General features: G+C 40.0%; 1 protein-coding gene across 1 annotated transcript in view; it reads right to left on the bottom strand.

The window, feature by feature from the left end:
- LOC109041727 (uncharacterized) overlaps positions 1-18,303 on the bottom strand; it is a 120,351-nt gene that overhangs the window by 25,440 nt on the left and 76,608 nt on the right. The window contains exon 2 of the mRNA XM_072296139.1: positions 2,670-2,744. Coding sequence (XP_072152240.1) covers positions 2,670-2,744 — 75 coding nt within the window. The remainder of the gene's footprint in view (positions 1-2,669; positions 2,745-18,303) is intronic.

Raw genomic sequence — 18,303 nt, 5'->3', positions numbered from 1 at the left:
TTTTTTTTTTTTTTTTTTTATGCAGGTAAATGGTGACATTTTTTGGATTGCTCCGAAATTTTGTAAAAAAATCTAAGTTTTGTTTTTTTGGAAGGATATCACGTATTTTTGGTATGGCTTCTAAGAAGTTTCAGGCAAAGAGGGTGGGTTCCCATTCTAAATTTAAAAGTTTTCCCTGGGCGAGAGGCAGAGAGCTAACGACGCCCCTGCCCCCCCCCCCTCTCCGACCCTCAAATGCGGCCCACTTTTCTTGAAGGAAGTTTCGTTCAAACCCCATGGCAATAATCTGTAATTTGTCTCGAGACATCAATAAGAAGGATCCATATTTTTGGCACACCCTGTGTGTACATCACAGAAAAAAAACCGCAGGTCAGTATTAAAATCGTGACCAAGTTAGGTCACCTGACGTAATCACGGTCTACTCTAGTAATGCCTGATTCTCATTGGCTACGATAGAAACTACAGGAAAGCGATCATAGAGAAAATACAGAAGGTGGTTGCATAGCAGCCATCTTGAAGATTTGCTGTGATGTAGAAAAGTACACGGACTTGCGCGCTGTTCAAATAAAAGTACATTTCATTCATTTCATGTTGGAACCCGTATAAGGACCTACATCACCATTCAAACTGACATTGAAAGTCATATAATTGAAAATTAATTAGTTACCATGACTTTCCAATTTCTGCTTTTTTGACGCCCAGAACGTAATTTAACATAGTTATACCTTCAAAACGGGATGAGTCGAGATAAAAGTTGTTATTATATGATTTTTAACTTACAAATTATTTTCAGCTACAGTTGACCATTGATAAAAAAACATATTAAAACATTAAAACTCATAGCTACGAGTTTTTATAGCCAAAATAAGTGGGAACCTCACAACCTTTCCCGCTCCTTTTTAAATTTCAAAGAGGTCTCGGTTTTCCCGCGATCCTATTGAATTGACCAATCAGAAGGGCGGCTTCATTTTTAGCTGTGACGTAGAAAAGTACATTTCTCCGCTTGCCACCACTGTCTATGGAAAGCGATAGATATAGAGGTTATGTTTTTGTTTTGTTGGAAAATTTTGGATCTGGAATGGGTTTTGCCGACTGGCGACTTGGACGGTCAACCAAAGACGTAAAGACGGAGCGCTAAAAGCAAAAAATGAAGCTTCTTCTCAATCACCTCTACTATTGGCTAGAGGATTGGCGGCGAAATCGGGACAAGTTTGAAATTCAAATGTAGGGCGGGAACTAAATAAAATTTCGGAAAGAAAGTATTTTAGGTTGATTTTTGCCCAAATTCACTTACACACCCATATTCTTATAACTTTAGTTTAGTTTTGGTCCGTCGTCGACCGATTAATTTCCTTTGGGAGTAACGGTCATCTACGACTGTAACGGCCTGTTTGAACCGGCAGAACCACCATGAGCAGAAGAAAAACTAACTTTATCTGAGATTACTGCCTGTTACCGAGCAAAAGTAGAAGTATCATAATAGGACGCAGTACCAACTTTCTTAATTTATTCGTTTTAGGCATTAAAATACGTTTCAAAGAAGAAATGTGGAAAAATCAAGAGGACAAGTTCAAATCAAATTTCTGTTTGCCGCCATGGATTCCCGCGCTCATTTACACACTCACACAAGCACCCAGCGCCAAACCAGGCTTCACTTTTCCCCGTGCTTTTAGATACGAGCACTCCGTCTATATGTCTTTGCGGTCAACCGTTGGAATTCGGCGATTAACCGCCCCGAATCTCCACCGCGGCGGTGCGTTTTCGGGGATTCGGCACTCTCAACGTTGTGGCGGACCGCCGCCGCCTTGTAACACAATCTAGACCGCGCACTACGCCCGATTTAAGGCGGAGGAGGTAAGACAGCTAGTGGGGTAAATCAGGGTAAAGACGCGCCTTCAGCTTAGTTGATACAGCCGGGTGTACGAAGCGTACCAGGCAATGGCACAGGCAAGACTGCACTCTACGTTTCTTCTAATAGAAGTAAAATATAATTTTTTTGAGGGACACTCTACATTTCTTCTATTGCAGAAGAAAAGTAAAATGAATATAAAACATAGAGGGGGGGGGGGGGGTAGGGGTCGTAGTAGAAATGTGCTCTGCTTCTACCCGAAACCCATGTTAGAACATCTTTAGTTGCTACATGATCAAATGGTGTAGAAGAAAAAACAAATGCAGAAAAAAATGTTATACGGGATAAACCATGTTTGTGTGTAAAATTTTGGAGAGATTTGAATGAACCGAAAAATTGGTATCACAGCAATGCCCCGCAGATTATTGCCCCGTGAAACTCAGCCTGTTATAACATAATCTGCGGGGGAATAAAATTCTACAATTCTTGGTGCGGGGCTTTGAAACAATTTTATTTCATTCCTGCGGGGGATTGCAAAAATTGTGTTTCATTGCCCCGCACCATAAGTTTTATTGCAATGCCCCGCATCTTGCGGAGCAATGAAATTCCAGTTTGTTTCATGGGGCAATAATCTGCGGGGGATTGACGCGTAATCCGAAAAATCTTCAGCACTGTGATTGAAGTAAAATTAGTTGATCACCCGTTTTCAATGTGCATTGATTTAACATGCATCAATGTTTATCGGGAAATAGCAAACACTATCAACTGATTGGTGTTGCCAGGCTACCGAACTGATTACGCAATTTTAAAGATTGCTTACCTGAAGGGGTCGTGGTCCTGGTCCTGAGAGAGAATCAGTCACCTCTTCATCGAGCAGGTCCAGGAAACCATGTGTCTGAAAAACCGATGAATAAAAATGTGAAATAAAATGTGTTGACTTTCTCACGTTTGTTATGACTGCACATCCATTCTAATAAACCTACGAGTATGCACGTTATTTCAGATCACGCTCACCTGAACAATAAGATGTATTTGGAAAAATATTATTGTAGAGGGAATTCCAAGGAAAAAACCGCCGGAATCACCCATATTGAAGTCTAATAACGAACTGAATTAGGTTGGGGAATTGATATGATGACTATCGCAAAGTAAATGATAGCTAGGACGCTACATTGAGAATTAAAACCGAGATGAAATAATTTTTTCAACCAAACCAAACAACGAAGTTAAAGGTTCAACAGGTGAAGGTGTGCCGAGGGTTATCTTGTGGCAGTGACCATCATTTCCTCAAAATAGAAATAGCTTTTCCTGTTAAAAGTTTTCCACATAGCGTGCCTCAACAGCAGCAGCAGCAGCAGCAACAGGGAGAGAAGGTCCAGCCAGTAGGTAAGGTATAACATCGATAGTCTGCACCACCAAAGTGTCAAGGATCCATATAGGAAGCGGTTAAATGAAAAACTTGATGAAAAACAGGATTTCTGTGATGCCGAAGATCAGTATCAATTCATCAAGACTTGCATCCACGCTGCGACTAGACAGGCCCTTGGAGTGCGCGAAAAGATCACCACTGTGGGACAAAGAGATTGAGGAAGAAATCGGTGCAAAGAGGCGAAAGTACCACTCCTTCCTTCACTCCAAGAGTGATGAGGACAAAATTGCTTACAATCATGCGCAAGCAAAGGTACGAACACGGAAAAAAAAGATTTCCTGAATTTAAGTAAACGCGTCTACTTGGATTTTTTACTTATTTCAAAACGGGTTTGACTTGGAAGAAACTAACGGTTTTCTTAATGTAAGACAACATGATTCGCTTGAAACAAGCGAATCGTGTTTTCTTAAGTAAAATAAACGTTGTTTTAAAATAAGCCAACTTTTGCTTGAATGAAGAAACCAGTTTCTTTAAAATTAGTAAACGGGGTGAACGCCTTCTGAGTCCGGCCGTTGCCTCTTTTTAAGTCAACAGCATGCTTGGTAGAAGAAAATACGTTGTGTCGAAAGAAGAAACTGGTTTCCTCAAAATTAGTAAACGGGGCTAACTCCTTTCGAGGCGACCGGATGCAATTAGCAATACGCCCGTTGATTTTTTACAATTCAACAGTTTCCTTGGTACAGTGAAACACGTTGCGTTTAAAGAAGAAACCGGTTTCCTCAAAATTAGTAAACGGGGCGAACGCCCTCAGCGGGGGAGGATGCAATAAGCCAGACGCTGTTGCCTTCTTTTAACCCAACAGCTTGCTTGGTAGAAGAAAACACGTTGTGTCGAAAGAAGAAAACGGTTTCCTTGGAATTAGTAAACGGGACGAACGCCCTCAGCGAGGGAAGATGCAATAAGCCGGACGCTGTTGCCTTTTAATAACCCAACAGCTTGTTTGATGAAAGAAAACACGGTACGTCAGAAGAAGAAACCAGTTACCTTAAAAGTAGTAAACGGAGTGAGTCCCTTCCGCGGGGAACGAAAGCGGCATGGGACATGTGCGGTTGCCTACTTTCAATATAACATTTTGCTTCGAAGAAGAAACCAGTTTCCTTAAAATTAGTGAACCGGATGGTGACGCCTCCTATGAGAATGATACATGCAATTGCTGCCAGATGCCGTTAGCATCTTCTTAAACCAACACCATTTATGACGGAATAAAAGGAGACGAAAGTTAAAAAATCAAGATGCCCATTATATTTGTCTACAAAATAATTGTTCTTTAGGGAGAAATTCATTTAATGTGTCCTTTGAGAAATCACTCATATGCTCGGCGTCGACAAAAAATTAAATAAATAAAGAAGTAAAGAAGGAGAGGAAGAGGAAATATTTGCGTTGTTTTAAATAGATCGGCACTGTGTATTTGAAGTTTTAATTTTTATTTTTAAATGAAGGGGGCCTCATAAAGAGGACTTAAATACTTAAGTAGTTTGAAGCCGGGAGTTTTTTGCATTGCCTAGGTTCAGTTTCATCGGACAATGTATTTCCTCACACTAAAAAATCGCAATTTTTTTTACTTATTTTCTTCCTTTCTTTTCCTGTCCCGATGAATGAAAGATCCCTCGCAGATAGAATTAAAAAGGGTCAAATAAAATGCATGCTTATGCTAAGGGCCGAGGAAGAAATTAAAAAATGTGGAGAGAATCATACTTTTCAGCATGTCACCCACCAAGTTGACAGATGAAGATAATCGAATAACTCTGCTGCTACGTAGTGTTTACACTGTTCAATATCGATTTTCCGGGTCCCTTTGATTTATGAACGCAACGATGGAGTGGATCGAAAACAAAATACAGTTTTTTCTGTATTTTCGAAAGGAATTTGCGAGTGCAAAATTATTGATATTTAAAACTTTGATTCATTTGTGTCCGGGGAAATTTTGGGTCGAAGGGCCTGTCGGGACCGATCTTTCCGCCCCCCCCCTCCCTCCACAGTCTTGTACGGATACTCATAAGAGCTCAACATTTGTTACTGTAATTGAAGCATTTGACCCTTTTTACCTTGTTTCCCTGCAAAATAGGGTGGATCCAGCACTTCTTTACCACCTTCCTATCAACTTTAGAGAGTGTAACGAAAATGAAGTGCAGCTATACAATAAAATATTAGAACGTCACGCGTGTGATTATGTAAACTGAGTAAAATATAATAGTAATCGAAGATATTGAACTTTTTTAAGAATAAATTGTGACTGTCCACGGAAAAAGATGCCTTAATCCAGAAAATCTCAAATCTTATTTTTTAAAGTAAGGAATTAGAACTATTAATGTTTCTTTTATAGTGCTCACATTCTTCCTTTTCCGCCCGATGTGAATTAATTAGAACTATTGAATAGAACTATTAATATTCTAATTGAAATAGAAAAGTCTAATAAATGGTCCAGAATAGTCTTGAATATTATAATCGAATTGAATAGAACTAGTAATATTTAAAAAATGTAACAATCTCAGTCATCAAAAATAAAAAGTTATTGTGTTACAAACATTTTCGAAGAGTTTCATTCTTTATTCTTATTTTTTTAAAGTCAGCTGCGATTCTTCAAGAAAAAATGAAGAGAGAAAATTTTAAAAAAGGCGCATTGCTTTAAGATGGGAAAGAAACAAAAATAAACGTAAAAAAAGTGACAACAGTAACACGCGTATTTCTTTTTTGCTCCAAATTCATCTTTTCGGGTTCAAAAAATCTTAACCCATCAGGTCTCACGCATATTCACTATCACAATAATGGTGAGAGCCTAAGTCAATGACTTATATAGTGTAAATTCGGCCGACGTAGACATAAGCCCCGATGGCTAAGTAGGTAGGGTGTTAGGTTCGTAAACTGTAGGTCCCACGTTCAAATCCCGATAAGTAGGCCAAAATTTGCAAGTCGGTACTTGCCATGTCGAGTCTTCGATACTTGCAGATATACAATTGAAAATTTTTTTCATCAAAAATTCGATAAATTAAACCATTTTTTGCTATTATTGATCAATAATAATACATATGATATGGGTGCAGTGTGCATACCTGCAGTGACTATTTACTAAATTTAAAACAACAATTGGCTAGAAATAAGTAAACACGCCTGGGAGTTAGGCAACATCCATTCATGCCGGGCGTCCCCGTTTACTAATTCTAAGACAACAGTTGGTTTCAATACAATAAACGCGCATTCCCGTCCAACACGCCGTTTACTAATTTTAAACAAACCATTAACTTGAAGCCAGTAAATGCACGTGGGAGTTACGCAACTGTTTCCTATTTCTAAGTAAACAGTTTACCTAGATCAATACGACGGATACTCACTTCAAACCAACGATAATTTCTTAAATTTAGGAAATATTTTCACGGCATGGAATGTTTCCTTTTTTTAAGTAAACGCTTTCTTCTTTTAAGGGGACGTGGAGCGTTGGATTGAGAAAACGCTATTTCTTGATCCAAGGTAACTCCGTTGTCTTAGTTCAAACCTCCGTTTCTTGTCGATACTTTTTAAGTATCCAGTTTACTTGGTCTAAGACGGCTTCGCCTTGTATTTAGGAAACATTTTTTTCAGTGAAGACTCATTACGAAAAAGAAAAACGAGTCCTGGGAAAACAACTGTTCCAGAATTAATACGTACCTGGGAGGAAGGAGGAGTGCGGAAAGCAGGAAATCGCTAAAAGGCTTGCGAAGGAACATGAAGAAGGATATTATATCTCCGATTACAATCAACCAACTGAATGTTAATCTAGTGTATTCATGCATTTCTACCGTGTTAGCACAGTATGTTTCTCACACAGTTGGTACACCTTTGTGACCATCTTTTTGAGGTTACATGATAACTAGTTTTTTTAAGTTATTGATAGATCGTATTTGATAGGCTGTGCAGCACAGCCCTTTTTTTCTTTTTGTGTTAGGTAGCTATGATGATGGAAGAATAAAATAGTTTTTTATTCTTCAGACCAAGCTGTTTGTGCTGTTTCTCATTTTCACATCTCACACTGGAGGACCATTTTAAAGTACCTATTATTGACGGAAGGGCGACCCGAGTTTCAAGATAGCGCTGCAGAATGTAACGAAGAAATACAGTCCCTTGAGGTTAAACTCGAGGAAGTTGTGAAGGCAATCAAGGAATTAAAGAATGTTACAGCTCCAGGGGCTGGAGATATACCATAACAGTTGATAAAATGCGGAACGGGAAAGTTATTTCAGCTTCTCAGGGACTTGTTTGATCGTTGCATTAAGGGCAAGAAAGTACCAAAGGAGTGGAAAGAGTCCTGGATTTCAGCTAAGCACAATAAAGGAAAGAAGGATGACTGCGAAAAGTACAGGGGGCTATCTGTCGTAGGGACGGTTAGTAAAATTTACGGGAAAGTTTTAAAAGCTAAAATCGAAGAAGAGTGGGCTCCATATGAAGCAGAGGAGCAAGCAGGATTCAGGGCCGGTAGGTCAACTGTCGACCATTTATTCTGTATCACACAACTGGTTGAGAAAAAATGGCCGTAGGACAGGAGCTCCATCTAGTTTTTGTTGATGTTCAGGAAGCGTATGATAGCGTTCCACTAGTGAAACTCTGGGATGCCCTGGAAAAATCGAGTTTTAGTAATGGACTTGTGAATGCGATTAAGAAATATTACTGTGGAAGTTTTACTAGAATTAAATGTCAAGGGCGGTTATCTGGTGGTTTTTATGTTTCTAAAGGTTTAAAACAAGGATATTTTCTGTCACCTACATTATTTAATATCTTTCTAGAACACGTTTTAAAAGGGTGGAAAAAGAAGTGCTCTGGCATGGGCGTTCCCCTAAATGATACGGACACGTTGTACACTCTATGTTTTGCTGATGACCAGGTGGTGATCGCGCAGGATGCGGATGACGCTGAATATATGACTCGGAAATTAGTGCTAGAATATCGAAGGTGGGGCCTAGAGGTCAGTGTCAAGAAAACGGAAAAGTTGGCAATTGGAGGGGATCAGCAAGACATAGAGCTGGAAGATGGACAGTGTATTAAAAGCTACGAGCATTACAAATATTTAGGAGTTCGAGTATCCCAGGATGGAAAGATGGACCAAGCCATAAAAGATCGAAACCTGCAGGGAAGGAAAGCTATTGCTATGTTAAATAGGATTATTTGGGATCAAAGTATCTCTAAAGAAAAGAAGAGAATGATTTATAACACCATAATCAAAAGCATTTTGACCTACGAAAGAGCGTACCAAAAAGATTCTTAAGGCAACTGAGGTGGATTTCTGGCGAAGATCAGCCGGAATCTCGAGGAGAGATCACGTAAGGAACGAAAGAGTCCGTGAGATCATGAACGCCGAGTAGAACATTGTGCATGAAATTATGACCAAACAGCTTGTCTGGTATGGTCATGTTCAACGAATGGCGGATGATCGGTTGCCTAAGAAGGTACTAGATTGCGTTCCTCCTGGGAGAAGACGTAGGGGACGCCCAGCAAAATCGTGGATTGGTGGCATTCAAGATGAAATCACAAGATGCCATTCACTTGATGACCTCTGGATCGATAGGCAAGGATGGCGATTAGGTGTCGCAGAGCGCCCGGGCGCGCTGTAAAGCGACTGGAATGTATGTATGAAATAATTTTTTTATTGACCACAAATATTCTTTAGTTTTTTCCTGCCCCTCTCCCACAAAAAAAGAATTTCCCCCTAGAACTTCAAATATACTTGCTTCGTGGGCCGCCGCTGAGTAAAATTGAAAAGAGACGTCTGGCCCGACGAAAACTGAATGTCGGTGATCACGTCCGGATCTCGAGACTCAAAACCATGTTCGAGAAAGGATACACACCGAATTGGAGCACGGAAATTTTCAAGATTGTCAGCGTCAATCCCACCGTTCCGATCACGTACGATCTGAAAGACGCACACGATACGATCATCAAAGGAAAATTCTACCGCGAAGAACTCCAACCCACCAACTATAAAGATACGTTCCTGGTGGAGAAAATTCTGCGTCGCAAGAAAAACCAGGCCTTTGTCAAATGGTTGGGTCTGGACGCGAGTCACAATAGTTGGATCGATAGTAAGGATTTCGTATAAATAATAATATGCAAAGTGTTTGCGTTTTCTAAACGTGATTGCGTTTTCTAAACGTGATTGCGTTTTCTAAACGTGTTTGCGTTTTCTAAACGTGTTTGCGTTTTCGAAACGTGTTTGCGTTTTCGAAACGTGTTTGCGTTTTCGAAACGTGTTTGCGTTTTCTAAACGTGTTTGCGTTTTCTAAACGCGAACTGTTTAAAACTGTAACTGTAACTGTAAATATCCAATAAAAATTTTTGATTCGTCAAACTGTTCGTCAAACTGTCATCCCAAAACAGAAGGTTCCCGATACGCATCTCCAAGCGCACACTAGTACAAAATTTGAAATTACCGAATCAGACCCTAATCTCCAGTATCAGATACCAGGCCCATACTGTAAGATACGGTCTTCCGAAGCCGAAAATTTTACAAGTCTGAAATCTCGAAAACCAAAACTCGTATCGAAATTCGGTCAGTACAGTTTTCCGATCTTCGATAATGGAAAAGTATCGCATCGGTCCGCGCCGGATCGGACGAGGGTGATTTTCCGAAAAATTTTCAATTTTCCCGAATCAGACCCTAATCTACACTATCCGATACCGACCCATATTGCAAGATACGGTCCTCCGAAACCGAAAATTTTTACAAGTCCGAAAATCCGTATTTTTTGCACAATTTGGCAACACTGTACGGAAAAATCAACTAATTTCTCGTCCCATCTGGCAACACTGTAAAATGCAATGTTGCAAAATTTCACCAATAAATAAATCATTTATTTACATGCACAACGCGGCAACGCTGCTGCGCCATCTTGAAAAATACACCGTTGCATAACTCGAAAAATGAAGGGGCTACATTACACCATTGCATAACCCGCATATTGAAGGGGCAACATGCAATACTTTCTTTTACAGCGTTGCCACATTGAACAATAATCCCTATACAACGCTGTAATTTAATTCATATTTTCTGCACAATTTGGCTAAAAACTTTTGTGGTAAAGTCGGCATTTTCACCCTACTGTCACCGCAGCGCGCTGCTTTTGCCTCCGATGCGCTATCTTGTTCCCTCTTTCTGTCGCGGCTGTAATTGCTCCTCCGGAGCAAATGCCTTTAAATTCTATAAAATTTGGCTCACTTCGATCTAATTGGTGAGGAATTTGAAAATTCTCAATCCTGTTTTAAATGCAGAAAGCCTTTTTTGAGGGGTTTTAAGTAACCCAAAAAATTCTAAATCGACGGTGCAAGTCGGCAATCACATAACTCGGTTTGCGACGTCGCAGACTTCCTGTCGTACTTTATTTTTTAAATGGAAAACTACTCAACGGCAATTCTTTACAACTGTCATAATTTTTCTTATCAATGCGAAGAAAATTCTGCAAAAACTTCAAGAAATAATGTCAATTTGCTCTCCTTTAAAAAAATGACGTAGAGGCGGAGATTTTCAGACACCGCAAACGAGTTATGTGATTGCCGACTTTCACCGTCGAAATGCTGTACAATAAAGACTATGATACCTCAAATAAGTGGCAAAATTAGGAGTTAAGAGTATGGAGCCGTCCTCCAATGATCAATACCATTCGAGACAAGTTGAGTAAATGAAATCATAAATAAGAGAGAAAGAAATAAAACCACAGTTTTTCAAGACGTTCCATCAGATTTCATCCGAAAAATAGAGCAAAAAGAGTAAAATTTTAAGAATTGTCTAGGGAGGCTAGGGGGAGGGGGAAGGGAAAGAGGCTACGTTAAACCCCCCCCCCCCCCCACCGGATGGCGAACGCTACAGCTTGCCCTGTCACTGAACCCACCGCACGCCACTGGAATAGAAGAACGTCCGTCAAGGTAGAGGGTGCGCATTTGATTTCCTGACAGACCGGGCACATTGTGATGTTTGCTTCGGATGATTTTTCCGCTACCGTTGTGGAATTCACTCCAACAACAGCAATGATGATGGTGATGAGAATTATTTTATCAATCATGATTTCTTCCTTGCGATACTGAGAAGAGAATGTATACTATTTATACGAAATCTTTACTATAGAGAGCCGCTCTGCTCCTCTCTCTGGTGTATAGTATAATACTATGCGAATCGCACTCAAAAGTCTGCATATCTTCCAGTCCCGTTCGTCTACTTTCTTGTACCCCTGCTTTAAGAAGTACATTATTTCATGCTCATCTGCGACACGTTCTAGGAGATGGCAAAATCTTTCCGTTATCTCAACTAACCCATAACACCCAACGGGATCGGAAGTGTCTATTGAGCTGAGTTTAAGATGGTGGAACAACTTGTCAGGAAAAAGGAGTCTGGCAAACTTGTTCAAAAGCTCTGCTCGTATTCCTGGAATCTTGAAAGAGAGAGCCTCATATACCGTGTCCAAGGTGTTCATCGCTCTAACCGATTGTGATTTGAGGGTTGGAGCGTCCATACTTGACGAGTTCTTGTTTTGAAATGATCGATCACACTTCCTCGACACTATTTATACGTTCCCTGACTAGAATTGTTAATTTTTCCCACTTGTATGAAAGCGTAGTTTTATATTACTACTACAAATTATGACTACACAGTTTGTCCGAGTGTAACCGAGTCTGGTGATTAGCAAATACTACTATATTTACTCTGAGGTAAATTATAACTCTACATAAAAGTGTAATTTATGTTAAGACTTATGACTACACAGTTTGCCCGAGTGAAACCGAGTTTGGTGATTAACAAATACTACTATATTTACTTTGAGGTAAATCATGACTCTACAGTTTCTTTCCGCTCGGTAAGGAAACTATATATATTTACCTCCGAGTAGAAAACTCGTCAGTCTCACTTTTGATTTTTGAGCCCCAAAATTTTCGGGCCCCCCCGTGGGGCGGGGCTGCGGACCCCAACTTTTATTTTTCAAATAGCAACGCCTATCTGGTAATACCTCATTCGAAAGAGCATAAAAAACTAAGAATTTTGGCGCAAACCGAAGATCAATATCTTTATTTTTGACCGAGTTATGATAGGTCAAAGGTCAAATTTGACCTATGTTCAAAAAATCATAACTCCAGTCCCTGGAAACAATTTGGTTCAAAACGTTCTTGGGTAATTTACCGTGACGAAAAACGTTCTTGAGTAATTCACCGTGACTAAAGGATCCCTCTCGGTCTTCGAGGGACAAGTTTTCTGGGAGTATTCTTCAATGCTTCTTGAAACCAGGGTTTCAAGAAGGATTGAAGTATCCTTGCAGCCAACTGGAAGCCTCAATAAATTGAACAATAGGTCGGTCGAAAAAAGGGGCTGAGTTATGGTCAGGTTCAGGTAAATTGCCACTGAATTCGTATCAAACGAGTTTGAAGGAGATTTAAAGGTCCAACCTTGTTGAGTTTCTTTTTCCCAACCTGACCCGTCGAAAAACCTTGAAAGAGATGGGACGAGAGTCGAGATTCTCAGCTCAACTCCATGCTCGAAGCTCAAATATCCGATACTTCAGACCTTAAAGCTACTCCTCCTACAGGTTTGTTGAACATTTTTTTAACAAATAAGGGAATATGGAAAACTCCCGGTATTAAGGATTACTTGCGGAATCTGTGGACAATAGAATTTAAAAGGTCTGTGCAATAGAAACCGGAGTTTAACTATAACTTGTTTTGTGCTTCCGAATAAGGTTGTTTTTTAAATTCTTAGGAGAGAAAATAGTCTTTTTAAGGGTTTATCGTTTGTCGAATTAAATTTTTAAAGTCAGTTTTGTACATGGATTGTGTGAAGAAAGGCAATTTCATGAGTATCGTTCAGCAATTATCATATTTCAAATATAGAATCACAAAGAAAAATAAATAAAAAGGATATATTAAGTATCACTCGGGTATATCACGTGGAAAATCGAATACTTTTCATTTTCGTACAGTTCGAAATAATCCCTGCCAGCATTAATCTTTCCAACGCCGCTTCCATTGGCAAAAACTTCTCTTGGACTAATTGGATAACGCACAGCTCCTGCAATGAATGTTCCTTGCTTTTTTCCACTTTTTTTGTATCGCTAAGCTTTTAACATGGATTTAAGCTTGGGATAAAGGTACCCGACCTAAACCAGTTACCTAACTCCGTCAGGTTTCTTTCACACTGCTCTCATGAATCTGCGATACTGATATTTACACGGATTGCTTCATTTGCGTCACTGGTAAGAACAAGGTGGAAAAAACCATGGCACTTTTGCGGTGGATGCCGTCATCCACCGTGCGTTTTGGAGGAAGAAATCTCCGTTATAATTGAACGTAGAAACTTGGGGAATAGATCTTTTTACTTTTTGCTACTTTATCATTTTCAACCATGAAAATAAGAATCTGGAACCAGCGCAACAGATCCATCGTTTACTTACGCAAAAGGCAAGAGGACTGAATCCTTCAAACGACCATCCACGGTCTCTAATAAAGTACATTAAGCAACTTTTTGGGACCCCCCCCCCCCCCACCTTGTTCATTGTGCAGCTCCGAGGGCGAGGTCTCTCCCCTACAATGATTACTTCGCGCTGCTTTCTACCCGTACCTACCCCTTCAAACTCAATACATCGACTGTTGATTTAAAGACTATAATTTGGCAATATTTCCTAAAAATTCCCCCAAATGTCCGCTAGAAACCAGTATGCTTTGCGCTCATTCCTACGTGACTTAAAATATCGTCTTACTCTTCACTACCGTGACAGTAAAAAGAGCAGTAAGTGTCAAATTTTCGAAATCGAGTTTCCTTCAAAATTCGTCTAATCTCCTTCAGATGAAATCACTGAAACAGCTAAAACAGCAAAATTCATGTTAATTGTATAGAAACAAGACTTTTAAAGCCTTAAGTGCGCAAAAAATGACGTAGTTTCAGGCAAGACAGCAGTAAGTGACAACATTCCTCCAGAGAGCCAATGCAAGCACTGCTTTGAAGTAAAGTGCCGCCCTCCTCTGCCAATTTCTAACCTGGAAATGTGTTTGTTGTGTGTCCAAATAGTCCAAGACGCAACCAGGAAAGCATAAAGAAGATAGCACTTGCGGCTGCCTTGCCTAACAATAACCTATAGCATGAAAGTGTGAATCACCTTTTTTACGTGATTGGAATAAAATTAGTCGATTTTAATCATCCAAACGATTTCTAGGAGTCTTTCAGATGACTTGACTAGTGGCAATTTGATAGAGAACGGAGGCTTCTTCCAATAAAATTTTCCGGTCAGAAGCATCTGCCCCCCTTTTTTCAAAACTTTATTTTTGCACTTACTGCTCTCTTTGGTACCACGGTCCTTCCTGGCATCCTGCAATAATTGCGCATTCTTTGATTCCTTTCCCCCAAAATGTGAAACTTAAAGATAGTCTATACGCAAAAAAATAGCTGGGTGCTGATGACAGAACCTTCTGTTCACAGGGCTCCTGCACTTTCTATCTTATGCCTACAGAACTTTTCTGTTGTGAGAACGGAACTTCGGTTGTGAGCACAGAGCATTCTGTCCTCATTTAGGAAACTTCTGTAACTGTTACAAAAAAAATGCAGGAGCCCTGTGAACAGAACTATTTTTTCAGGGTAATTGGCCACAAGGTTACAATCTTCAGTTCGAGGTTTTGCAGATGACATTATGGGTCTGGTGTGGCAATTCATGAATGATTCTGCTTAATTCATGTCTAGAAACCTCAGGTACATAAAAGCTGCATTTACAGCGCAGCTTCGAGCCCTGCGCCAACCCAAACACCACTGCTCTCTTTATTCTTGCAGATCATAAAATTACTGACACCGTCTACTCCCGGAAGGAATAACCCGATCAAAAATTGGCTTTGGGCAACGGAGCTAGGGCTTATTTAGAAACCTTCGTCGAATTACAACTTCGAATAGTTTGCAGTCTTACCGAATGGTGGTGAGATAGACAAAACTGCTCGAGGACCATTTATAAATTACGTCGCACCCACCTGAGGTGGGACAGGGGTAAGAGGGTGATGGGGAGGGAGAATCAAGCGTTGCGTGACGTCACGTGAAATCGACGCAAAGCGCCGATTTATACGTGCCTACTAGCTCTGCACCAAAGCCTTAAATTTGCCACTAGGTAACTGGCACGTAAAACTTTTCAATTTTCATTGAATATTATTTTAACTTTCAGTGTCAATTTCGCGGTATCGTTGCGGGTAAAATAATGACTGATCAAATGAAAACGGAATGATATGTTATTATTTATCTTAGAATGGAAAATAAAGAATGCATCTTCATTAACGATCATAACAGTAGGGATTGTTAGTACAGCGAAATGTCCAGGGTCGTCGGCGATGCCCTAATTTCGGTCGAGGCGGAAAGACCGCCAGGGATGCACCGTGTCCAATGTAATTAACGCAGTCAATGGAGGGGCTGTAAACTATAGACGAAAAGCCGGCCTGTCGGCCCCAGCAAAATAGAAAGTGGCAAAGCGGGTAGGTTGCGGCATGTCAAGGAGCATAAATTAGACCCTTGGCTAGTCTTATTTTCTTTGTATCTCCTGTTTCTCAAACAAAAAGGCGCTGCAGTTCACGATGTGGGTGTTAATCCAACGCATTATCATGCTCACCATTCTTACCTGAAACACTTTCTTTTCCATATTTACACCATAGAACGTGCAACAGGGCAAAGGTTCCTCCCTCGACAATGGAGCGTGCTAAAATTAAAAGGAACTAAGTATCTTCATTGGGACCTGGAGACACACATAAGAATACGTGCAAGACTGGGCCTATGTCACAAACGGAGATAGTTCCTTTTGGTTTAAATTGGTTCAGTTATTTTTGTTGGTAGGTATGTTGGTTCACTCAAGTGAATAGGAGGTGACTTCTGTCTTGTGAAAATGTGTGCCTGAATCCAGAGTGATCCTTAATAATGTGGTTCTTGCGCGAGCCTCGTTAAAGGGCTGATGAACAATGAGCACCGTAGCAGGGAGAATCACATTTCGATGGTGAAACTGGAGACTGTTTTGAGTTAATTCCGTGAATGCGTTATTGAAGTTGTTTTCTATCTGCCATCACGAGATTATAATCGAAAAATATTGTGAAGTCACCTAAAACCGTGAAACTTCTTTCGCATATCTCGGGCAGAAAAACATGCAGAGATTCGTATCTCATTCTGGCGCCTTCGTTTGATACGACGTGCTTTTACGCACAACGCGCGCTCCTCAGCGTTTCCGGTCATCAGCTTCAGCATTATTACGAGCTCGTACATCAGATGATGAACCGTGTTTGTTTTTATTTATTTTCTCACTCTCGCAATTCTCGCATAAGAATTTATAATTACACATTGGGCCCCTATTAACTTGTGACTATTAGAGTTCAGGCAGTCCAAAATGCATAAAATCATAAACAATAATGTAGAAAAAGGATGCAATCATAAACTCCAGGTTCATCATGACGGTCAGCTGTATTAGAGTCGATCAAATCATACAATACTTGATCTAGCTATGTGTGGGATTAACTGAAGCATCGAAACGAGTTTTAAGTGTGAATGACTCGTGTGATGTGATAAATGATAAAATGATGCATGTGACCAATGAGCGATTTCACTCACCTGTAAAAATTTTACAACATTCAAAATCGGACGAAAAACAAAACCTTTACTCGATCATAAAATTAACTCGCGCCCTTCAACTTTTTTATTCAAGTTTTATTCCTTAAAAGTGTTTCGGCTCAACCTCCCCCCCCTCCCCCAATGAACGAAAGTCGCACATGTTCCTTACACTACATGGGCATTGGCGTCTTGTTAAGGGAGTTCGTTTCGCTTGCGGGGCAGAAATGATGTTTTGAAACTTTAATGAATTGACATTTCTTGGCAATACATAATTTTTTCAATCGATCATTGAAACGAGCACAGGTAAAGGGATAGGAAGTATTATTAAAGGAAAGACAAAGTTGGCACATACCTCTGTTCAAATGGGTTTGAGGTCTATTTCCACAGCCCCCTCCCCCCCGCCCACCACATTCGAATTTTAAGCAAGAAATAATATCACAATTTTGTGCTAATTTTGTGCTGCAAAATTAAGGGGGGAAACGCTCCTCAAAATTGGGAGGGCTGTAGAAATGGTGGCCCCCCACTTTCGAATTTTCGAAGAAAAAAAATGCTATAATTTTGTGCTAATTTTGTGCTATTTTGTGCTGCAAGAAAAAAATGTTGTGCCGCAAAATGTAGGGGGGTAGAAGCATTCCAAATTGGGGGGAGGGGGCTGTAGAAATGTTTGCCCCTTCTTTTGATATCTCGAAAAAGGAGCATGCCATAATTTTGTGCTATTTTGTGCCGCAGCGAAACATTTCATTTTTTCAAATTAGAGGAGAGTAATGGGCACATCAAATTTTGGGGGGGGGGGCTGTAGACATGTATGCCCTCCTTTTTGATTTCTTGGAAATGGAGTATGCCTTAAGTGTTTGCGAATTTTGTGATATTTTGTGCCGAAAAAAAACCGATTTATTTTTGTAAATTTAGTGGGATAAGTGGGCACATCAAATTTGGGGGGGGGGGGGTTTGCTGTGGACATGCTTGCCTCCCTTTTTGATTTCTTGAAAAAAAAAAGTATGCCGTAACACTCTCATAACTTTGTGCTATTTTGTGCCGCAAAAAGAAAAATTTTGTGCTCCAAATTGAGGGGGCTGAAATACCACCCCTTTATGGGGGAGGGTCGTAGGTGCGGCAGCCCCCCCACTTTCGAATTTCGAGAAAAAAGTACGTCATAATTTTGTGCTAATACTGTGCTATTTTGTGCCGCAAAAAGAAAATTTTGTGCTCCAAAATTAGGGTTTTTTTTTTTTTTTTTTTTTTTTTTTTTTTTTTTTTTTTTTTATAGAAATCAATATTTATTAGGTTATTTACAAGTTGAAACTATGGGAGACAGGCCATAGCTCGAAGGCCTGTAAATACATTCTGAAAAGAAACCTATATGATTAATTTACATTTTTAGAATAATTTCACCCCTTTAGAATTATGTTCCCTTTGTAGAGTTACATACTATTTACATATTATTATGCAGTTGATACATGATAC

Source organism: Bemisia tabaci, chromosome 2, assembly GCF_918797505.1.
Source record: "Bemisia tabaci chromosome 2, PGI_BMITA_v3".
NCBI lineage: Eukaryota > Metazoa > Arthropoda > Insecta > Hemiptera > Aleyrodidae > Bemisia > Bemisia tabaci.
The sequence above is the reverse complement of the archived record's forward strand: the minus strand, read 5'-3'. Positions and strand labels throughout refer to the sequence as shown.